Source organism: Hoplias malabaricus, chromosome 5 (assembly GCF_029633855.1).
Source record: "Hoplias malabaricus isolate fHopMal1 chromosome 5, fHopMal1.hap1, whole genome shotgun sequence".
In the NCBI taxonomy this organism is placed as follows: Eukaryota; Metazoa; Chordata; class Actinopteri; order Characiformes; family Erythrinidae; genus Hoplias; species Hoplias malabaricus.
Window position 1 is genome coordinate 45,500,822 of NC_089804.1, and position 25,739 is coordinate 45,526,560.

General features: G+C 38.2%; 1 protein-coding gene across 1 annotated transcript; it reads left to right on the forward strand.

The window, feature by feature from the left end:
* Positions 1 to 892: 892 nt before the first annotated feature.
* ptk6b (PTK6 protein tyrosine kinase 6b) lies at positions 893 to 12,807 on the forward strand. Its single transcript, XM_066670495.1, has 8 exons — positions 893 to 1,298; positions 4,335 to 4,456; positions 5,915 to 6,075; positions 6,409 to 6,577; positions 7,434 to 7,592; positions 9,506 to 9,687; positions 9,921 to 10,074; positions 11,507 to 12,807. Exons 1-8 carry the CDS (start codon positions 925 to 927, stop codon positions 11,695 to 11,697), a joined length of 1,512 nt encoding a protein of 503 aa, XP_066526592.1. The 5' UTR covers positions 893 to 924; the 3' UTR covers positions 11,698 to 12,807.
* The last annotated feature ends 12,932 nt before the right edge of the window (positions 12,808 to 25,739 follow it).

A 25,739-nucleotide genomic window follows, 5' to 3' on the forward strand; every position in this document is an offset into this window, starting at 1 on the left:
CTCCCTGTGTCTGCATGGGTTTCCTCAGGGTGCTCCAGTTTCCTCCCACGGCCCCAAAACACACATTGGTAGGTGGATTGGTGACTCAAAACTGTCCATAGGTGTGAGTGTGTGTCACCCTGTGAAAGACTGGTGCCCCGTCCAGGGTGCTTGTCTGCCTTGAGCCCAGTGATTCCAGGTAGCCTCCGGACCCAGCACGACCCTGAACTTGATAAGTGGTTTCAGACAATGAATGAATGAGTAAGCATGTGTCTGTGACTTAAAAGGAGCAAAATATATCCCTAATTGTATTATTATTTTTTATAGCAAATAAAAACAAATATATCAAGGAAAGGAATAAACAGTAAAAGTGCTACGATGATAGCAGAATGTTTTTACAGAAGGATTCTGAAATCAAGGTTATTATCATTAACAGCCTCTGCTTGAAGTATGTTTACAGTAAATTTTGGAAGATTTCTCTGAACATTTGATGAAATTCAGGTGATTAGTTATGAATCCAAAACCCCCAAATTATCCACAATTATTGGAGGGAGATCAGTCCACTTTATTAAGACAGGCATGGCTCATGTGCTGTTCCAGAAAGTTCAATTTAATTTGATAATATTTCATGGTTTTTGTGGGGATTACAACGTGTGTGTGCCCATGAAAACCTCCAAAACGAGTGCAGGCACCTTAAAGTGGCTCATAACACGGATTACAAGGGGTTTCTACAAGCTGTTTGTCATGTGAAGTAGCTGAATGAACTGAAGAAAGATGTAGTTCCTCCACTTGTGTCTATGGGCGCTGGTGACGGACAGGCGTGGTGAAAGGAGGAAGCTTTTGCCTTTTCCACAGTTATCTCTCTCTCTCTCTGTCTGTCTCTCTCTCTCTCGTCAGGAGCGTTCCTAGAATTCCTGCGGGTAGGTGAAGCTGCTTTTGACCCACATGGGTGAGTCTAGTCCCTGTCCGTGGCTCTCCGAGCTGTGTAGCTGCTTCGGGAAGCGGAAAGAACCGGAGCCCGAAGACAAACAAGAGAGCAGCCAACAACAAGTGCAGCCCACTGGAGACATGGAGCGCGCCCTTCCCGCCGAGTGCCCGACTACTGGAGCGGTGTATACCGCGCTCTGGGGATTTGAGGCTCGCGCGGAGGAGGAGCTCTCATTCCGAGCCGGAGACCGCTTCAGGATCTTAGAGAGCAGCGGAGACTGGTGGACGGCCGAGAAAATTGACCCTTTCGGCAAGGCGCTGGACACCGGCTTCGTCCCGTACAACTACCTGCAGGTTAAAGAAGGAGGAGAAGAAGCCGTGGAGACTCAGCCGTGAGTACTTTAGCTTTCGGTGATTACAACTGAAAACAACGCGAAAAGGGAAGCAGGGGTTGTTGCCCAAACGGCAACTGGATGTTGACAGCGGTCTGGAGGTAGACTGAAATCTGATTTTAGCCACACAGCGCTGTCAAGTGAGCACACGATATAAACTGATAAAGTCTAATCACTGTTCTTAATTAAATCAAACACTTTATAATAAATGTCCTCCAAAATCGTTATGAAAGGATTGCTTTAGTGTAAATAATTCAGTGCTACACAGTCCGCACATTCAATGGCCACATCTCTACTAATGAAATAGAGTTGTTGCTGGCTTTTTTGTGCTATATAATGGTGCCTGACATCGACAATTTTTAAATGAAATATTTGAGAGCGCAGAAACCGAAAGTTGGAAAAAGTCTATGGTTATTGCAAGCTTCTGAAAGGTGTGAGAATAAAGAACATCCACATAATATAAAAGACCACGAGCACTTAAATTACATATAAAGTTTACATGATGTGAAGCTCCTGTGTGTATTAAAGAAAGGTTCTTCTGACTCACATCTCATTTACTAACATGGTCCTCAAATGGCCTTTGTCAGAGATCCTCTTGTGGCTTCTCTTTCATGTTACTGAAAAGTTCCAACTGACACCAAAAACGGTTTTCCTCAAAGGCTGAAACACACAACCTGAAGTGTTTTTGTCTGTAGCCAGTTTGTGTTTGTGTTTACTATTCTATTATTTATCAGTAAAATTGATGTATACGAATTTCTAAATTAAAGTATTGAAACTGTAAACTTAACAATAGATGTTATATACTTTAATTAGCTCATAATATGGAATTGCATTTATGTTCATAATAATGGACTCTATGTTTTATAATATTATGGGATAGAATAATGTGATATGTTGCTGTGTGTTGTAGGGTGTATGGTAGCCTTCAAGAATTCTTCATTAAGAAAGGCCATGATTATATATAGACTCATGAGTAATTATAAGAAATTTCTGAGTTCGAGATATTGGGCTAAAATAAAGTCCTGATATAAGGGGTGTGCCTTAGTAACGAATTTTTCAGTGCTTTTATAAAGCGTGATAATAGTTGTATATAGGACTATGAACACACAAACAACCGTGTGGATGCACTAATAGTTTGTAACATATTAAAGGTGTTTTTCTGTATAGAATCCTTTTTAACTAAGAACATATTATGGTATGTTTTATTGTAAGGTAATGTGGATCAGTGGATATAAACCCTGAATGAAATAATAGTTAATTTAATTTAGTTTTCAAAATATAAATGTTTAATTACATAAACCTAAATTTGCAGTGTTTACTATATTAGTAAGTATCAGCTGAATAAGTGAGAATTTATTAGTTTCTCTTATGTAAATTTGCTTGTGAATTGACTCTGAACAGACTGAATTCCTGTGATTTTTTTCTGCTCAAAAGCTCCCAAACTATTTCAAGTATGTAGTACCTAGATTAATTGTCAAAGGTAGTTTCCGCTCACATACTGCAAAAAGCTACATATGATCAGCTCATATATAAAGTGAAATATTAAGCATGAGACAGAGATCTACTTTAAATGAAATAGTGTAAATATAATACAAAAAGAACGCTCAAAAATAGCATTTGCACTTGTATTTTTTATTTGTGTTGTTTGAAGTGTATTTAAACTTCCTGGCTTTTTAACTTCTGTTCATAATTTAAAAAAAATATGAAATATACTATAGATCTATATCTATATTATAGATATTAACAGAGTTCTACATTGTCACTCAATGCAACAGGTATTTATCAAATGTTTTGTTAATGTATAATGATGTTAGCCATCAGCAAATGTGCAGTGTGTTTAAATGAGCTGAGTGACTTTTGTGCAGCGTTACTGGTAAACACAAAAGTAAACAAAAAAAATGGCTAATACTTGACTGTAAGTCATAGTTCATGTGGTAGCATGACACATACATAAGCTGATAATACCAATAGATATAAACCAACTTATCTTTTATAAAAGCTTATTCATAGTATGTTGTCATAGATGCTGTATTGGTCAATTTCCACAGGAAAGAAATATGACAGCTGCTGCTGTCGGAACCAGCTAGATTTGTATGTCACTTGTCCTGAAAGGCTTAGAGGTTTTATGGCCTTTAAAACTGTGACCTAACACTCTTAAAAATGATGGTTCTTAAAGTGTTCTTTATTCAAAGATACGGTTCTATAAAGAAACCTAAACAAGCAAATAACCGTTTGCATGATTAAAAGTTTGGTTGCATCATGAAAGCGTTCTTCATATTGATGGAGAATGTGCTATAGATGGTTCTATAGAGCACCTTCATGTGCAAAGAACCTTTTCATTCATTCATTTTTTATCTGTAGCCACTTATCCAGTTCAGGGTCACGGTGGGTCCAGAACCTACCTGGAATCATTGGGCGCAAGGTGGGAATACACCCTGGAGGGGGCGCCAGTCCTTCACAGGTCAACACACACACACACACACATTCACTCACACACTCACACCTACTGACACTTCTGATTCGCCAATCTATCTACCAATGTGTGTTTTTGGACTGTGGGAGGAAACCGGAGCACCCGGAGGAAACCCACACGGACACGGGGAGAACACAGCAAACTCCTCACAGACAGTCACCTGGAGCAGGACTTGAACCCACAAAATACTACTAACCAGAAGCATTTGTTAATAGCATTATCTGTTAAGAAAATCCATGCTGGTAACAGACTAGCACTCTTTTCAGGGTTAATTCCTTGCACCCAGTGATTCCTGGTAGGTAATTCCAAATTCCTGTAAGGTAATTTGAATAAATTGTACTGTAGTTTGAATGTCAGATCCTCTTTTGTAAGTTGCTTTGGATAAAAGCGTCTGCCAAATGCATAAATGTAAATGTAAATGGTAGGCTCTGAACCCAAAACAACTCTGATTCTGAGGAATGAAGAGGTTACAGAAGATTAATGAATGAATGCTGGTATAATTCTGGTGTAACTTTTCTTTAAAATGAGTTCTCTTTCTGAAGACACTGGTGATTCTTTTTCAGGTGGTTCTTTGGCAAGATGAACAGGTTTGAGTCTCTCAGTCACCTTATGTCACCAGAAAATGTTGATGGAGCTTTCCTGGTGCGCATCAGTGAGACTGAACGTGTGGGACATGTGCTCTCAGGTGTGTGTTTGTGTGTTTGTTGTTTAGATCTGGTTCTAAGGTTTCTGTCTGTATATTCCCTGTAAAAAAAAAGAGTGAAAAACATAAAGCAATGTATGATTTGCCTTTAACCATTCTGTAGTTGTTCATGGGAAAATCTGTAAAAATACAATGCAAAAAGAGGCACATGTAAAAATGATCCAATTTAAATTAACTGTTATTTCAGAAGTGCCCAAGTCTTTACCTGGTAAAGACTCCCATGTCTCAAAGTCAAGGCTGCAGCCACGGTAGGAGAATCCTCACTAAAACAGTAAAACCAATACATGAAATCTCAGTTTTCAGTGATGGTCATATCTTGATATTTTTGACATATTTGCAGAGTAGTTCAGGGACTAAATGTTGGGCATATGATTGAGAGATTGCAAGTATTATTTAGGCTGCATCTTTGGCTTTGAAACATATCTTTTACGTACTGGACCCCATTCATTCTTCATCACTCCATAGAACATACAGTACCAATCAAAAGTTTGGATACATCATCTTATTAGTCAATGGTGGAACAGGGCTATACACTGTATAGAACTGTGTACCAGCCCAACCTCTGCACAACCCAAGTTATGGTCTAAAACACATTAAGAAGGTGAGCAGTTCTACAATTGAACTCTTGACGAGGCCACAGCTGTTCATTGAAAACCATTCCAGTTGACGACCTCATGAAGCTGACTGAGAGAACGGAGAGAGTGTACAAAACTGCCATCAAAGCAAAAGGTGGCTACTTTGAAGAATCTAAAGTATAAAACATATTTTGGTTTATTTAACACTTTTTAGTTTACTACATAATTCCATATGTGTTCCTCAATAGTTTCAATGTCTTCTATATTCATTTACAATGTAGATAATAATAAAAAAAAAATCAAGGGCACAGTGGCGCCGCAGGTAGTGTCGCAGTCACACAGCTCCAGGGGCCTGGAGGTTGTGGGTTCAATTCCTGCTCCGGGTGACTGTCTGTGAGGAGTTGGTGTGTTCTCCCCGTGTTCACGTGGGTTTCCTCCAGGTGCTCCGGTTTCCTCTCACAGTCCAAAAACACACGTTGGTAGGTGGATTGGCGACTCAAAAGTGTCCATAGGTGTGAGTGAATGTGTTTGTGTGTCTGTGTTGCCCTGTGAAGGACTGGACCACCCTCCAGGGTGTATTCCTGCCTTGACTGGTACTGTACATTCACAATATGTGGGAAATGGCCCAAAACAAAGGAAACCCTTCCTGAGTGGGTCAAACACTTGACTGGTACTGTATTTCCACTGCACAGTCAAATGGCAGTGGGATTTTCTTCATTCCGAATGGTGCTGAATATTGCACATGGTCACAGAGGTTTTTACTCTATGCTCTGTATGAATAAGACATTGTCTAGAGTGTTGTTAGCATTTAAATTTACTGTTGGTATTAGTCTTTATTTTTCCTGATGTGACACTGTTGTTTCAGTTAAGCATAAGAACAGAGCAAAGCACTTCAAGATTTATCAGACAAAATATGGATTCTACGTGGATAACTCATGGAGTTTCCCGACCTTGCTGAAGCTAATAGAACACTACCAGACTCATCCACTGGCTTCTCTGGACAAACTTGGAAAACCTTGTATGAAGGTGAGATACAGACTTTGTTTGTTTTCTTTATATTTTGTCTCTTGTTGTCTGAACTCGTTCTTCTTTTTTTAAGGGAAGAAAGGAGGAAGTTGTTTCACTTCTCTTCACACATGTTATGTCACTTCCAGTCTTGCATTTTGGGCAATAAAAAAAATACAAAACGTAAAAGTTTTCAAGCTGTAAATATATCATAAAATATTCTCTGCATAATCAGATATTAGACTCTTAACTGCAGGCCAGGTGACGTAATGAGAAATATAACACAAATATCCTGCAGAAGGAAGCTACAGTTTTCTGGTGAAAATGAATTTGTTGTGACACCTTTGTCCTCAGAGAGAGCCACAGACACAAGATCTCTCTCACAGCACAGTAGATAAGTGGGAGCTGCCCAAAGAGGACTTCACTCTGGAGGAACAGCTGGGCAGTGGCCATTTTGCTGATGTTCATCGTGGGAAGTGGAAGAACCGCATCAATGTGGCCATTAAAATCCTCAAAAACAATAGTAAGCAAACACTCCATTCTACACAATTAAATTATGGTTCTACAAGAGTTCTTTGATAAAGAAAATGGTTCTATATAGAACCCTGAACACTTGGAGAAACTTTTGCACGATTAAAGGGTTCTGATTTCTTCAGATTGATGGAGAATGTGCTATAGATGGTTCTATATATATCACCTTTTAGAAAAGGGTTCTATATGGCACCAAAAACAGTTCTGTCATTAAGATACCAAGCTTGTATTAGGTCATATTTTTACCTTAATGAAAAAGGAAATCAAGATGACTGCCAAAAGGTTAATATATGGGATCATGCTACCTTTACTTTTTGTTTATAAGATCTTCTAAAGTGGACAATAATTATGATACATTAAATCATTGAATAATTCCTTATTTGTGATATCGTGAAATTAAAATCTTAAATAGAGAAATATTGTAATGAACAATAGGACATATTATGAAAAAGGTCAATTATGATGTTTAGGCTGAAGATACTTTCTACAAAGCAAGCCTTAGCTTCTAGTGTTTGAGAAAAAAAAATGTGGTCTCTCCTGTCCTTCAAGATTTTTGGCCAACTCATACTTCTCCTCCCCAGCGTTTGGATTGGACTGGTTTCACTCTGTGTCTAATTGTGTCACCTTTGTGTCTAATGATTTCTAATTGCATATATTTATAATTTTGTGTCTGAAGTGAATGAACAAAGAAATATACATTAATCATTTGAGTGATGTACATTAATATCGGGCTTTCTCTGTAATTCTCTTGTAAGCAGAATTTCTTTCTTAAAATCTAAGGCTGTCTTAATTTTGGCATCGATTAAAGTGTTTTCATTTATGTGTAATTTCTATTTTAAACTTTTTAGCAACTCTGAACCAGCGTGAGTTTCAGTTGGAGGTTCAGGTTTTGAAAAGGCTTCGTCATAGACACCTCATCTCACTTTTCGCCATTTGCACATCCTCCGCTCCATATTACATCATTACTGAGCTGATGGAGAAGGGAAACTTGCTGGACTTCCTGCGCAGTAAGTATCACTCAAACTTTGCCCTGCTTTAGAGCAATGCTGTAGAAAAAAATCTCTAAAATCTTTGCTCAAGTAAATGCAGGACCTTCTGATATTGCTATTTTTTTTTTTTTTTTTTTTACTTTTTACAAAACTGTCACTCTAAGCCCTTAAATGGCTACAGTCCAAACAGCGATGACGTATAACATGTTTTACATCAATATACTCAGGGACAGTTTACATGTTTATCTATACATATATCTATATCTACACATTTTTTACTCATATTTTGTGTAATAAACCTGGCTGAAATTAATTAGCTTAATTTTTGTGTTTATTTAAAATGGCAAATCAGAGAAATGGACGAGAGATCATGTGTCAATACCACTAACAGCTCATTTGTATTCAAGTAAATTTTATATTTTCTTAAAGCTCATGGACTCAGACAAGTGTAGAAACAGAAAACTGATGACAATTGTTATCATTTCCAGGACAATAGTTACATTTCCTTAACATATTACATTTGTACAGTTTTCATGAAATAAAGGAACACTATGTAGTATTTCTACCTTAAAATTACAGCTTCTATATTAATTATAATGTTCCACTGAGTTGTAATAGGGACAATAGAGCCTCTGTTGCGGCTACTCTGGGTGCTCTGCTGGTTTACTGCACTAAGCAACTGCTGAATCATGGGGCGGAGGAATCTCACGAGAAATGGGTAATAACTAACTTTAGCTGGATTAGCGCACTTTTGTGTGTTAGACATCGATTTTGGTAATAATTGCTTTTCGCCTGTTGCTATGTGGATTAAATTAATAAAGTTACACTTTGTGTCGGTGGAAGGCAAGCTTTGCTGAGGAGAGTATTATAATCAGGCTTTGAGAGTTACTGATGAACGAGTGAGTGGTAGCACCTGTTTACTTTAGCCGGATTTGTTTTTAGCATTGGATTCATGTAATAAGTGCTTTACCGTCTGTGTATGTGGTTATAACGGCTAGTGTCCCACCAAATTTACACTTTACGATGGTAATAACATAGTCCAGTGTATATTATGAGCGATATATGGGTTTTATCATGTAGTTAACATTATTTTATTCAATTACACTCATTCCCCCCCTCAAAATCAGCCGGAGCTGTGAAACGCAGTAGTGGTAGTATTACAGTAATGCCATTGGGGTTGTAATGCCAATGAACCAGGATAGCTGCCATCATTTGATGGTACAATGAATTTGTACATTTTCAATTGTACCTGTAAACAATAAATACACACATCAGTCTTCTTGAAGCAGGAGACATTTTGCATTTTGAAATCAAGGTGCAGAATTTCATCCAATAACATGGTTCGGCAGGACCTGACACATGAAGTTGAATGCAAAAAACATGAATGAAAAAATCCCACTAACAAGAGATGAAGCAGTTCTGTAAGCGATGTGGGCCAAAATTCCACCAAGTTAATGTGTAGGCATGATCAACAGTCACAGGAAACACTGGCGTGAAGTCATAGCTCAGGGGTGCTACAGTTGTTACTGATAACAGAGATATAAATATTTTTAGGTTCTTTTGGAACTGCTGCCAGCACAACATTATTGAAATTTTCATCTCACTAAGAGGAGAACACTAACTACCCATTACTCATGGATCAGCTAACATAACAAACACCCACATTGTGCTGAGCTTTGGGGGAGAGTGACAGACCTCCTTGTCATCTAGAGGGAGTGACTTATGATTTCAGAAACTCCCATTCATGACCTTAAATTCTGATGTTCAATGTGATATGTTGATATGTTCATAAATTCAGAGAAGAGGATTTGTGAACACCTTTGTGTACTGTTGTATACAGAAATGGTGCATATCGAAAATCAATTTAACATGGTTTTATGCAGTTAACAATGTGCTTACTAAATTAGTCTCTGCTGTTCTTGCTTTACCAGGTGCAGAGGGCGCGACTTTAGATCTTGTGAGTTTGATTGACATGGCAGCCCAGGTAGCTGATGGAATGGCATATCTGGAGGAGCAGAATAGTATTCACAGGGATCTAGCAGCCAGGAATGTTCTTGTTGGGGAGGGATACATCTGCAAAGTGGCAGACTTCGGCCTAGCACGATTCATCCAGGTGAGCATTTCTAGCAAATGGACCATTTATTTTGGTTCTGTTGGTATAAACATTTGCATTAAAGTTTTTAAATTAATTGCCCTTTAAGACTTTTGTTTGTCCCTAATTTTAAGCTAAATGAAAATTCATTAAAAGGTAATAGGTTATTCAGAAAAGTTTGAAAATGAATACTGTTCTTATTACACTGTGGTTGATTATGTGAAGTTCACAGTATGTGTTTCTTTCTCTTGTAGGAACAAATCTATATTTCAGAAGAGAAGAAGATTCCATACAAGTGGACAGCTCCTGAAGCCATCACCCATGGCCGTTTCTCTATTAAATCTGACGTCTGGTCCTTTGGAATTCTCCTATATGAGATTGTTACCTATGGTGGAATTCCCTATCCAGGTAGAATATGTTCTGCTTTAAATTAAGCACGATGTTTTATTATATTCTTTTATTTTGCAACAGTAGAGCCTTTATACTGATTGTTTAAATGAGTCTGGGAAATGCGCATAAATCAGAACAGAGGTGGGAAGTAACAAGTGCATTTAACACACAGTAAAGTCTAAGTCAGGTGAAACTGAAAAACAAGTATGCATTGAACAGTGTTAACACCACTACTAGATGAAGAAAATAAACACAAAAAACCCCAACAAAAAACATGCATTACTTAAAAGAACCCTTTACACTAATATAACAATGATGCATATCAGGTGGGTTTATATTGACATACTACTGATTTCTGAGGTTTATCATTTCATTTTATAACAAGAGTGAATCAAAAATAGAACAGTCATATTAACTCCAGGCCCTATGCTGGTACACTGTCAGAAAAACTGCAGTGGTTCCCAAATCGGGAAATAATCTGTGCCTTTAATTAGGGAACAGAACTGTACCTTATTTTATTATATGTTCATTCATTCATTCATTGTCTGAAAGCGCTTGTCCAATTCAATGTCCCAGTGGGACTGGAGCCTACCTGGAATCACTAGGGGCAAGGCAGGAACACACCCTGGAGGGGGCGCCAGTCCTTCACAGGGCGACACACACTTACACATTCACTCGCACACTCACACCTACAGACACTTTTTTGAGTCGCCAATCCACCTACCCATGCGTGTTTTTGGACTATGGGAGGAAACTGGAGCACCCAGGGGAAAGCCACACGGACACAGGGAGAACACAACAACTCCTCACAGACAATCACCCGGAGTGTATTATATGCGAAGATTTTAAAATTGTGTTGATTTTATACGTTGATTTCATATGTTGGCTCATTAAATCTCAAGGACTTATATTATGTTCTTTTATTTTACACAGTTCTATAATAAAAGATCATCATGACCCTGAACTGGATAAGCGGTTATAGAGAATGAATGAATGAATGAATGAATGAATGAATGAATGAATGAAAGATAACAAATATTCACCTCCCGTTCTGGAGACGAGAATATAATGTAACTTTAGGGAACATAACTAGACTTTAAAACTATTGTTGTACCTTTAAAGGTACATATACACTGTACCGTTAGTGACCAATAACGTACATCTAACATACTTCCTTTTTTCTGAGAGTGTAGATACTGGATATAAGGTCCTTTGCAATTCTGTTACTCATACCTGACTCTTCTGTACCGCTAGCAGTGAACTAGTTTTTTTTTGTTGTTGTTGCTGTTATTGCATTGGTTGTGTTTGCTAAAGTAATCATTTGTTTAAGCTTCTCTGAGCACATTTGGATCCACTTATCACTGTAGTGCAAAACAAATTAGCATATATGCTATTTATACATGTAAAAGTTTAGCATGTGGTCAATTTGTGATTTTTCATGGTGTTATAGGATTTTCTGCAAATGAAGTGGTTCGTCAGGTCACACAACACAGCTACAGGATGCCAAGCCCTCCTAAATGCCCACACTTCATCTATAACATTATGCTGTCCTGTTGGAGTGAGCTACCATACAACCGCCCAAATTTTAAAGAGTTAAAATCTGATCTGGAAAATGTCAACCGCTACATGGAACTTAAGTGATCCTCCTTACTGGAGTGCAGTCCTTGGAATCTTTCTACTGGAAATACCACCACTATTGTATATCAGCAGAGGACAGCACAGGCTCACAGTCGGACTGGAACACTAGACTTGGACGTAATGGAAATCCATTGTGGATGTTGGAGCACTCTTAAACAGATAAACACAAGTTATCCCTATGTTCAAAGCCAAGCATCAGCCAAAGGGGATTAAATCACCACTGAATGACTGACTGACTCCTAATGTTAAAACGTGCATGTGCGAGTAGGAACGCTATTTCAACTTCTACTGTTAGTTCAGCCATATTTCACATAGCGAACCGTGGATTGGTCCTTTTGCGTGTCGAGGTATCTCAAGAAAGAGCTCTGAGCCTCAAACGCAGCTTTTTCGCCCAGTGGAGCTGGACGAGGTCATTTACAAATCTTCATATAAATAAACCTCACAGAGAGAGGACTGCTGAATTTGTCTTATTTCATGTGAGTGTGTGCATTTGCCTAAAATATTGTTAAGGAAAGTGGTGAGAACACACAATTGTAATTCTTAAAATCATCAAAATGTACTTGGTCTTCTAGCATTTATTTATTTTTTTTAAATGAACAAGAAAAACACTGATGCCGGTTTTATATATTGTGAGCAAAACTTTGTGCCCCTTTTTTAAATTCCGCATGTATTAGTCTTGCCCTCCATATTTTCTGTACAGCACAATCACATAATAAATACCACATGTAAACAGAGACATTGATATGCAGCACCAAAGCTTCTCCAGACCTTCCAATGACAAGGGGTATGTATTTTGAGCTTTTAGAAATGCCAGGAACATCCCTGTGACAATGGCTTTATGGCTAATGGCGGTCTGGCTAAACTAGACTTGCCTAGTTGTTGTTTTTTTTTTTGGAGTAGTGGATTTGCATTCTCTGGAGTGAAGAGCACCATTCAGTACCTTTGTAATGATTCGGAATAGTGGCTGAGATCCAGAACAAGCCATTCAGCATCCACACCTGACCTCACTAATGTCGTGGTGGATGAATGCCATCCAATCCTATCCAGCAAAATGGGACAAGCTACATGTTAATACTCTTCTTTTCAGAAGAGATTCTGGATGAGCATGGTGTAAAGATGTTTTATTTTTCATTGTTGAAATGTTGAATTAAATAAAAAAAAAACATTTATAATCACCTTAGGCTTTTTTATAAATGTGTTTAAAATATAATTTTTATTTTTTCTACTGTAATTTATCTCTGCTGATCCGACCTTAACAAAACAAAACCAACATTTTGTAGGTATTCTAATGATATGCCCGATTGGCGCTGTGTCTGCAAGACTGTAAACTTTAGCTTAGCTCTTTTTAAAGTGTACTGACCTAAAATCTTATCTCACAAATGGCCATTACTTTGAACCATGTGAGTCCTGCTACTAGAAATAATTCTGCATATCACCAGCAGAGGGCAGCTGTGACTCAATTTGGAAAAAAAAAAAAGATCCTAGAATGATACAGAATGATCCTAGGCGGTCAGTGTCAAGCTCAATGAAAAGATAAAGGCACAAAGATCTGACAGCCCAGCAATAAACCGTAGGTGCGCTTAGTCATTTTAGAGTAGTACAGCTGACCTCAGGAGGAACTAGAAGACGCCTGGGCTGCTTTGCTTGACCTGTTGCCACAGCGACCCTGAAATAAACTTGGTGGAAAATAGATGAGACAGGGACTGTATCTTTACACAAAGATGTATGCTAGGTTCCTAAAGTCAGTCCTCGAAACATTTAGAAGATGCTCTAACCCAGGGCAACTTACAGAAGTGCTTTATTATTTACTCAGAGGATGTATCCAGTGCATCTAGAAAGAAAGAAACATGTCTAAAATAACTAACTTAAACTAAAACAGCTTTAAATACAAGTATATACTGATACCTAGAAAGAAATACAAAAATAGCATTAATGCAAAACCAGGCAAGATGCTGCAATAGGCTTTCCCGATCCCTGTCCTAGTGGACCTTAGCGTGAACATTTATATGCTTCCCTTATTTAGCACACCCAATAATTCAACAAATCTACTGAATTACTTTTAACATTTTTGTGTCTGACCCATTACAAAATGAGCTTGTAATTGATTAGTTTAATCAGGGTGTATATGAGGAAAAGCAAAAAATTTGATTTGATTGGGATTGGGAATCCGTTACAGGCAATGGCTTTTCTCCATTGTGCCTCTCTAAATCCTGCAGGGGTCGCTAAAAAATCACAACATACCCTGTCCATGCTGTGGGACCATGGATGACTAAGAAGTCTTATGACAGTAAGTTGCTTTCTGAGTGGTGAGTCTCAGGGCTGCTGCAGTAAATATATACTGGGGTATACACCATAGGTGTTCCTCATTCAAGTTCTTCATGTGTCACTTTTTTATAAAATAGCCCATTTTATAATTCCATTCAGTTACAGTCATGACAGCACCTGTGCTACTGTGATAGTGACCTCTGAGGCTTACTGTTTAGTAGACACAGAGTGCATTAAAAACAGAACAAATGAGCATCTTCATTCCTATGCTGACAAATGCTAGACAGCCTATACTCACTATGTTCACTTGGAAGAGTCAAAAGGTCACAATGCGTCCATGTGTCCATGGAGCATTGGAACATGACTTGATGTTGAAAGTGGAATTGTGACAGACAGCTGCTGTCATCATAGTGGTTGGATCATGCTCAGCTTGCTATGGGAAAGTAAATCTCTGCCAGAACTGATTCACAAGCTCTTATTTAAATTTGAATATGAATGTGAATGATGCATGTGTGACTAAAAGCACCTAAATATTAAATCAATATGTTACATATTTTACTTTGGCTGAGGGAAAACTAGAAGGTACCGAAATTCACACCCTCATTGCTTTTGTAAAGTGGCAGCAAAATACAATATGCTAAAATCCACAAATAATCAGCAGTACATTAGTACATTAATTAATAATTATCACATTGAACAATCCTTCTGCCAGTGTTAAATGATACCAAACAAGTTGTGGGACTAAAGACTGAATTAGTGAAGGCTATTAATTGCATTGATAGATCATGTCTATAATAAGACGAGGCAAGGTATGCAACAGCAGCATCATAGACAAAACAAAGCCAGTGGCTTCGCTGGGAGAATCTAGAGAAGCAGAAGATCACTTGCCAAAAATTGTGGGCAATGGAGGCAAGTCATAATAAGTTTGCTTGGAGTAACTTATGACATACTTTCAACTCCACAAAATCTTAAACAGTGGGTAGGTGAAGACCCTAGCTGTAGATAATGTACAGGGGTTGGTACGCTGGAGCATACTGTCTCAGCTTGTAAGGTTACATTGTCACAGGGTCAGTATACATGGAGACAATCAGGTGCTAAAGGTTTTAGCATGTTTGTTTGACAGCAAACGCTTAGATGTAAAATGCATTGACGAGTGGTTGTAGTAATAAAGTGGTTAGGTTTTGCATTGTAATGCATTGCATTAACTACACTGAGGCCAGATATGGTGCCTTATACTGAAAGTAAACCGATAGTTTAATTTATAGAGTTAACAGTTCCATTTGAGGATGCAGTAGATGAAGCATTCGAAAGGAAGAAGCTGAAGTACACAGACTAGGCGGCTGAGGTGAGGGAACGCAGGTGGCAGGCACATGTTAAACCGGTGTAGATTAGGGTTAGGGGATTTGCAGCCAAGTCTACCAAATTCCTGCTTGTGCAGTTTGGCATCAGGGGCCGGAAATTAAGGGCAGCTGTGAAGGAGTTATCAGAAACAGCTAGTCAAGGTCTAGTCAGTAGTTGTGGTTAAGGAGAACACAGGCTAGTTGAGGAAATACACTGTAGAGGTGCTGTTGTGGTTTTTGCTGATGTAGCATGTAAAGATCACGCGGAACTGGTGGCACTGAGCATGCATTAACGGTGCAAGTGGGGATAGGTACAGGCCTTGTCACCAGGTAGGCCAGTGTGCGTTCACAGTGTGTGTTGTTGAAGGCTAAGACTAAGGTAGGACTGTAAAACTAGCTTGGAGGGGGTTGGGTCTGGGATGCCAGACTTCACTGTTGAGCCTTCTGGTGGTGTCGTGGGCTTAATTGTCGTGTCGTGGGTAATATTGATGTAGTTATGAGATGTGAAGCATGTTTTATACATTTCTGTTAGAACTTTTTGGTAACAGAAAGACAGACAGGGGTGTCAGGATGTCTAGAAAGACTTCAGTGCAATTCCCCATGCAGCCCCATATGTACATCTCTGCCTAAAAGGGGGTTCCCATGTTTATATTTCTGATTTGTCTTACTTTTCTGTCTCATAATGAGGTCTGTCATTGATCTACAGTACAAAGCATGAATATAAATGTTGTCCAGTCTCTTTCAGTAAATATCCCACATACAGTAATGTAACTTTGTACTGTTTATGCATGGTATGCATGGAAAAAATGCAGCCTGATGCATTTTCACTGTCATCAAAACATTCAGAGTTACTGATATACTGACAATGTGGCTAAACATTTTGAGTGTCCTGTTCATAATCAACAACACAAGGTCTTGTCATTCTGATGACACTGACATGTTCACTGACATAAATACTTCATTCTGGGACATGAACTAAGGATTTTGAATATTTTAAAAGCATTTGTCTGTAATCCATGGTGTGCTGCTGTTTGTACGATATGTTTTGAGAATTATAATAATAATGTTATGCTAATATAAATGAGGGCGGCACAGTGGCGCAGCAGGTTGTGGGTTTGATTCCCGCTCCGGGTGACTGTGAGGAGTTGGTGTGTTCTCCCCGTGTCCTCGTGGGTTTCCTCCAGGTGCTCCGGTTTCCTCCCACACGTTGCAGGTGGATTGGCGACTCAAAAGTGTCCGTGTGTGTGTGTGTGTGTATGTGTGTGTGTGTGTGTGTGTGTGTGTGTGTATGTGTTGCCCTGTGAAGGACTGGCGCCCCCTCCAGGCACAATTCCCGCCTTGTGCCCAATGATTCCAGGTAGGCTCTGGACCCACCACGACCCTGAATTGGATAAGCGGTTACAGATAATGAATGAATGAATGAATAATATAAATGATGATTCCAGAAGTGCTCGAAAGCAACTGAGAAAAACTGTAAATAACTTCTAATTTGGAGACTATCTACAGTTTTTGCAGCTTCATTATCCTCATAGCTAAAGAAGCAAACTAAACATTAAGCATGTTCTGGATGATACATTGTGGGTAAAGGGAAAACTCTGTATATTTTGGAAAGTCACAAACCGAAACCCAGAAAATGTTTTGGAATTGGAAGAATAGGATTGTTAAAAAATGTTCAGAAATACTTTTTTTTTAAATTTCTCAATGACTGTTTGCAAGATTTATTATTTATTTTACCCTCTATGCTGCTTAATATCACAATAAAATAGTCAGCGAATTCTGTTTGTGTGTAAATGGCAAGGCTGAAAACCTAATTCAGTCTCTCTTTTTTTTTTGGACTTTTGGATTCCTTGGAAGTCTATGTTGCTAGATGACTGAGAGCGAAGGAGAGAAAGCCATATGCAGCATGTTACTGAGAACTGCATGGTTGTTTATTAGTGTCCCACAACTCAGGAAAGGCAAAGTAGGTGAAAGACAGCTCACTATGAATGAGTTATGGACATGCAGTGAAAAGAAGCCAAGCCACATTTATAGACAGGCACCCAGTAACCTTAGTGACCTTGCTGATGTGCTAGTTTCTACAGTGTAGTGTGAAGCATGTGGATCAGCTCACCTACACTTTAGCGCTTTATATTTTTTCTCATTTTGGAGCATTTCTCTAATTATCATGTATATTTGCACATTATGTGCATGTCTCAAAGCATGTAGCGTAAACAGCACCACAGGGTCACTTATGTCAATCAACATGTCAGTGTCATCAGAATGGCACGATGGTGCAGAGGGTAGTGTCGCAGTCACACAGCTCCAGCGACCTAGAGGTTGTGGGTTCAAGTCCTGCTCTGGGTGACTGTCTGTGAGGAGGTGTGTTCTCCCTGTGTTGTTTCAATGACAGTGAAAATGCACCAGCTTGTACTGTGAAGTGCATATAAACAAACAAAGTTAGACGTTCCTGTATATGGGAATTTTACTGAAAGAGACTGTACAAGATTTATATTCATGCTCTTTACTGTTTGTATTGTAGGTCAATGGCAGACTGTCATTATGATACAGAAAAGAAAGACAAGACTGTTTAGCACAAAATAATAGAAAAAACCAGGGAAATACCCTTCAGGCAGAGATGTACATATGGGGCTGCATGGGGAATTACACTGGAGTCTTTATAGACCTCCTGACACTCCTGTCTGTTGGGCCGCAGATTCCCGACTTCCCTTGCAATGCGGCATGGAAAGGATCCTTTTGAATGTCTCATCCAGCCTCTACAGTCATTAGCTGTGATGTTCTCACATGCTGCATCCATAGCAGCCAGCAGTCATCTGAGTATGTGGCTGGCTCCTTACCTATTTCAGGCTGTTGACCCTGGATATTTTCTTGTTCTTCCGCTGTCAGAAATTGTAGGACTGTGTTGTGCTCTGTCTATATGTGTTTGGCAGCTGAAGGTTCCTAAGATGCACCTCTAAGCTCCACTTTATCAGTGAAAGTCATGATTCACATGAGAGCTAATCATCAGTTCAGTAGACATTTACCAAAAATGTCTAACAGAAATGTGTAAAATATGCCTCACAGCTCATGACAATGGGATCGACATTACTGAGTCTACTGACTTATGCCATGGACTAGTGAGAAAGAAAGAACCAGTCTAATACATTCTGATCAACATGATAAAAGCAATTGACAATGCAGACAGCTGTAAAACATCACATGCATGGTGAACCAAAGCATGTGCTGTTTGTCCATAATGAATAAGTAACAGCTTTTATGAGGTGCACAAATAACTAAATGAGGTGGGGTCTGAACAAGTAATTTGAGAAAATATATTCTGATCTTAGAAATGCTCCAAACCAACTGAGAAAAACTGCACCGCTCCATAAATATATAAACAACCAATGTATAATATCACTAGTGTTGGCAGTGTTGTGCTTTGTGTTTATGAGAGGGTTGTTTTTGTGTTATTTTCTGATGTAACTGTAGTATTGAATGGCTGTGTATATGAATGAAGTTGTGTCATTCACGTGAGACAGGTTGTATGTACTCCTTTATAATCCTCTGCAGTGTATCAGTCCCTTGGGCCTGGCGTATTTAATCACAGTGACAGATGTCCTGGCAAATGTCTTCTGGCACACTCCAGGAGCCTGAGACCCTGGTTAGTTTCTGTCTGGGAAAGTTCATCATATACTATCCACACACTCATGTACATCATCTACTGACTGTGCTTCCAGTATATGAAGAAGGGTAAAGGTGATCAAATAAATAAATAAATAAATACATACATCCCAAACCCTCCCCCAGTTCCAGAGCATTAATAGGAAATGTGTTTCTATTCTCTGTTTACCTCCTACAAGGCAAATAGCCATTTTGCTCAGTATACAAACGATATATCTTCTGGGGGTTTAGTTGTGATTATGATGACTAGGTCTGTCACAAGAGCTACTAACATCATATAAGAGGATTTGAGAAATTATAAAATGATAGATAGATCATTCACTTTCATTCACATTTTTCTGAAGACATGTCCTTCACTAACTATCGACTGGGTTCTCTATAAAACACACTAACTATCATTATTTAACTTCAGGAATGGTTCTGAAGCAGAACGCATGCTACCAAATGTTTATTCTGCATGCTTTTCTTCTTGCAGTTTCAGTGTTAGGAACTGTCACAAATTTACTTTATAAAAAATATGATCAATCTTTATTTTATTGTTATTATTATTATTATTATTGGTAAATGTACATATTTAGTCACTTTTACACCCAATTCAAGCTGTTCCAGAAGAATGATCCATGTTTAAGCACATGGAGACTATACTGTGGCCATAAATCCAGAAGGAATCTACTTTGTAAGCCCAAGCCCTTCTCATGTGTTTTTTTTTTTTTTACTCTGGGTTCCTCCCCTCCTTCGCAGCTCTTGTAACCTTTGTACAGCATGACCTTCCAAATCCGTCCATTTCGCTCAGTCGTCAACAAAGACTATGCTCAGCCTATTCTTTGCATAAAGCAACGCCAGCTTGTCATGTGACTATTTCTTTCTGGAGGGCTTCAGTTTTTGCTACCTGGCAGATTTAGGTTACAGCAGTGTGTGTGCATGTGTGTGTGTTTGTGTGTGTGTGTGTGTGTGTGTGTGTGTGTGTGTGTGTGTATGTGCGTTTGTGTGTGTGTGTGTCAGGGAGGGGATTGCCAACTTAGAGGCCTTGTTTTGTTAGGCCTGTACAGTGAGCTAGCCAGGGAAATGTGTCAGCGCCTATCTAATAAGCCATAGACTGGCTATTGGAGCAAAGTCTAAAAGAAGCAGACGTTTGCAAGCTCGCTGATTAAGCAGAAGATCTTTAACCCCTACAAAGTCCTTTTCTTTCCTTCACAATAATGTAGTAAAAACAGGATCACATGGCCTTACCACTATGGTATCAATACTACTGTATCTTTATGCATAAGACTAGCACCCTTCATCAGGCATTAACACTATGACACACCCTGTAGTTATCAGTAACCAGAAGAGAACAGACACAGCACGTAAAACACAAAGACAACAAGGACAGAGAGCCAGGAGAAGCATCCCATTAGCTGATTTTTCATGACACATTTACACTTAACTTTGATTACCAGCTCAAATTAGCTCTCTCTGGTATAGGAACAGTTTTTTATATACTCTCCCCTCCCCTTCTGAGTCTGAAAAGATCTTCCAAAAGGTCAAGAAAGATGATGGGGTGGCCTCTACTCCTTTATCCAGTAGTTCCTGGAGGTTTCCTGAATGGAAGTGGCTTGATATAAAAGTCCTGGCTTCCAGTGTGTGGGTAGATTCCTATTCACAAGCCTCTCAGACTCAGAACATACTTGAAGCAGCTGACCTCCTCAAAGCACACACACACACTACGCCTGGACTCTGATGAAACACATTAAAGGTAAGACTACAGATATATACGTTCTGCAGTAATGTTAACCTACCCGATTCACTTTTACATATAGTACTAGTTGTGTGAAGAGACGATTGTACAGTTTAACTCAACAGTGAGGTACTCCGTTCTTATATTTACCTCATACCAGCATGTTTTTTATGACATATGAATTGCCCATAGGAATTAGCATAACAATTAAGTCTATAATAAATGCAAAAAATTACAGTGCCAGGGACTTAGAAAAACCTTGACAGTTTGTTTGTCTTAATATCAATCTTCAGTCAATCTTAATACAAACTTCACCACAACTTGAAGAGTTTATGGAAAAATTTCATTATGATTTTTTTAACCTTTGTGCTTAGAGTCTCAATCTCTGTGAGCAAAGTCCTAAATCTTTCCATTCGCATGCTCGTCCTCATCTGAACCAGACAACTCTCCTGCATGTGTTGGAGTGAAATCTGTTTGACTGCATTCAAGATTCACTCTGAATGCATCAATTAATTCCTTGACTGTCTTTATGTAGGTCACTCCTTTTATATCCACTACCCTTTTCAACAAAATATGTTTATGTATCGTGTCAGTGCACAGTGAAGTCTCTTTAATAGGTCTAATGACACTAAAGTGTTGTATTACACAGTCATTTGACTGATGACAGACAGTCAATCATGCAAAATTCACTTTATAGGATTGTTCGTTACAAGTTTGTCCTTACATTAACTAATATTTATATCCAGAGTGTATCTGGTCATAATTTGGGTAGATTCCTACATTCGTTTTACACTTTTCACTAAACAACATCTCCAGATTGACAGTAGATCCTATTTTAATTTCCCTAACTCAAGCATATCAACACATGTTGTTTCAGTTTTATTCATTGTGTTATCATGTAACACAAGAATCAGACAGCTTTGATCAGATGCTTTCATTGGTAAAGAAAGCAAAAAAAGACACATTCTTTTTGGATCTCTGCAATGCCATGTGTCCTTCATAATCTGCATTTTCTAATTTATCATCTCACCTTGTCCACACTCAGCAGATATATTTCCACGTATGTATTTGCATGCTTATATAGAAAGTACTTTCTGTTTACTGTGGTAAATATCCATTTCTGACCACATTCAAAAGTGGTTTAAGGGCTCCAATTGTAATCTGTAGTGTCCTGGGGTGTGTAGACCTAGATTATCATGTGGTGAAATGAGAAATCTGAGAAAAAAACATGCTGGTGCAAGGTGTAAACACCCTCACTGCTGGCTTATAAGCTTTTAACTACCCACTTTAACATCTACCTCACTTAAAGAAATAACGCACACACTTGCTCATGTTTAGCAGACTAAAAAATCTTTCTCCTCCAGAGTCTGCTTTAGCATTCAAGTAGTACTGAGTGCTTTACAACAGTGGTGATTGCATTAGTGATCATCTGTCCTTGTTAGTTTAAGAGGGCACTCAAACATTTATTGCTTTTACCATTCAAAATCTCTCAAATCCTTCAAATCTGGTGAACAGCAGGTCCACACACTGACTATATATATATTGTGACGGAATTTGTTTATTGAAATGATTCATAATCAATAGATGTATTTTTGTTTATTATTTTTAAACAGCAATGACCATGTATGCCTGTGTAACTGGAATTGTTTTATTCCTCAATTCTCTGTGTGAACAGCGGGCTTATGTGTGTGCATGTTTCAAATAACAGTATACTGACACATTCCGTTCAATCAATTCCTTTTGTGCCCAGGCCATAGAGAATAAACAAATGGTAACTTGGCTTGTAGCCATATAGATAAAAATGAGAGCTATGGTAATGAGAATGGGGGATTACAGGTAAAAAAGGCTCTGTCATAATTTTCCACCACTATATATATATATATATATATATATATATATATAGCTTGAAAGATGCAAGCAGCAAGCAAATTTGCAGAGGCAACATCAGCATTATCTTTGCCAGTTATTACTAATTTATCTTTTAAGTGAGGGTATGATATTTTTGTAAATCCCCCTACACTTTATTTCTACTTCGTTAGGTCTACTGTTTGCTGTATTTTGAGTGTCACCACAAGTCTGTTTCCTGATAAACCGCTGCTCTAAGGTGTCCGTGTCATAGGGGATTATGCATCCTTCTGCTGTGGCTTTGGACAAAGGCATTAATGCTCAAGTCAAATTCTTAGTTACCAGGTTAAAGCTTTAATATTTGTTAGTACAAGAATTTTACATACAATCTTTTGCTAGGGGAGGCCCCTGTATTAAACTCAATGCTGATATGCATCATTAATCCAGCCTGGTCATGTAAACTGTAGATTAACCAATGTATATCCTAGGAGCTAAAATCAGATTCAGCCAAAATATTTATCTTTGTCCTGATTATGTATAAGTTTCACTATATTAAACAATTTAATCACAGAAATTATGTAATAATATTTCTGAAGTTCAAGGGGCTAAAGACGTTTTCTGCAGGCCTTACATGCCATATATTAGCAAAAAGCACTTTGTTGGGTGCATGACAGATATCTGCTGTGTGCCTGCTAGTTAACACTTGTTTTAAAGATGCTTATTCATAATATTATAGTCCGCTACCACCACTACCATTACCACTACCACAGTACACACCCAGGTTTAATGCATTGTGGCTTTGTATCCCTCTGTTTGAAATGTGGTACTGGACATGGTGAGAGTCTGATATGCAGGTCTAGGACATCCCATTTAGTCCAGTGTTTTCTCTGGATATTATGTTAACTCTTTGCACCACTGAGTGCCCCTGTCACTTTTAATGGCACCCTAAATTAGCTAAACTAATTAGAATACGTGTCCTCAAATCTTTGTACATACAGTGCTAAAGCATTGGTAATTATTAATATAGATTTAATGGGCACTATATGATCTCACTCAAGTTATTTTTAGAAGAGATGTTGCTAAGTTTTGGCTAAAGAGCTTCCACAGGTCACTATGAAGACTTAGGTCAGGCTGTGAGTGGGCTAAATGCTAAACGAAGGTGGTGGGCTATATGCTAAAAGAAGGTACTATTAATGTTCCAGTCAATGCTTTAAAAAGGAACATAATGATCCAGTGAAGAAAATAGGTATGGTTTAGTGGTGTGTAACAGGAAAGAACGAGAATGATAGCTGTAAATTGTATACATTTAACCTTCCCACCTACCCTCAAACACAAGCTCATATTACTTTAGCAGTTACAGTTTACAGTATAAATAAACAGCAACCAGTGATTAGAGCACAAAGCCATGCTACATTAGCCATCATCAACTTCAGATATAATTGCATACAATTAGATTGTGTGGCAAAAGGGTGGGCCCATGTTAGCACTCTATGTCAAGATCAGTCTGAAAGTATTGTTGCTAAGCTGAAAAAGAGGGGGGCAACAAATATCATTCATGGGACTATCGTCTGGCAAAGGAGCACTATGAGATAAATACTCATCTCACATTTCCCAAAAAACACCTTGACTGCTAGCCTTTTGGAATCTATGGACTTTAGTAGTGAAAGGAACAATTAAAATGAATTATCATGCAGAATAACTCATTAAAATGTATGAAAAGTTTTTATTTCTGTGAAATATAATGTTCCATTCATTCTCAAAGAAAAAAAAGTACAGTAGAAGTTCATTATTGGTTGTTAAAGGTACAAAGAGTTTAAATGTATCTTTAAGGATACAACAGTGGTGTTAAAGTCTAGTTATGTTCCCTAAAGGTACATTATTCTCTTCTCAAGAAGGAGAGATGAATATTTGTAACCTTTCATTATAGAACTGTGTAAAATAAAATAACATGATATAAGTCCTGGAGATGAAATTGTATGCAGCACAATTTTAAAATCTACAAGTGTAAAAGAATAAGGTACATTTATGTCCCCCAGTTAAAGGTAAAGAATATGTACACTTGAGGGTACCAGCACAGTGTCAATTTTGTGTTACTGAAGTTCTTTTTTACTTTGCAAATGTGCTCATCAATTTTCATTAGTTGAAAGATTTAAAGTGACATTTCCACCCATATGGAAAATATCAATAGTGCAAAGAGGAAAAAAAAGCTTTGAAGGCCATACACATGTTGGTTCAGAACAAATGCCATCCTATTGTTCTGTTTTCCTCCTTTAAAAAACAAACTTGGATTTAGTCTGTCCCAAGCTGATTTCATGCTTCATAACTAAATACATTTAACAACCCATCCCACCCCCACAGCCCAAAAATTGTCTTGTATTTCATATGAGTATCATACAGTATACTGTTTGCAAAAATAATGATGGTGCACATATTTTATGGCATTAAATCTGTTTACATTCCACTTTATGAAAAGCATGAATCAAGGGCTCAGACACATTATTTATGAAAATACAGACCGGATGCTCAAAGAGAACGTTCATAATATTGCCAGTAGTCTGGTTTCAGTGCCATAACAAAAACTCTTCTAGGAAGGACCAGTATTTTGACATTTTTATAGAATCCAATCACTTTGCAATTTGTGCAACCACAACAACACCCAGGAAGCACTGGACAAGGGACAGCACTCTTATGCTTGTATGCACACAAACAGAAACATGCTTTTAGCCTCTATAGGTGAGATCTTATTGGTTTTCACAGTTTTTCCCCCTCCAATCCTGATCTGACTCATTTAATATCGAGTATATTCCAATTTCGAGTCTGCAATAATTCTGTTTTCCTACATCATACCATTGCACCATGCCACTTCAAATACCTTATATTTACTAGAATTGATCCAGTATATATGCATAACCACTGAAAAGCTGTGCAGTGGAAAAAATGCCTGCATTCCAGCTGTGGCTTTATGTTTGGTGTTTTTGTTATTGTTATATGTTTTCTATTTTTTTAAACTAAATAAACAAAATATTTTAATTATGAGCTCTGCTGTAGAACCCTCAATGAGTAATACAATCACATATACTGCTTTGAATATTGGTCAATTTAGTTTTGAATAACTAGAACTACCGTGACTTATTCCAAATGTATTGGAGGGTATTCATCATCCCAGACATACATTTCCACTGATCCTCAGCCCATTGCGTAGGGGCTTTACACACCTGGGC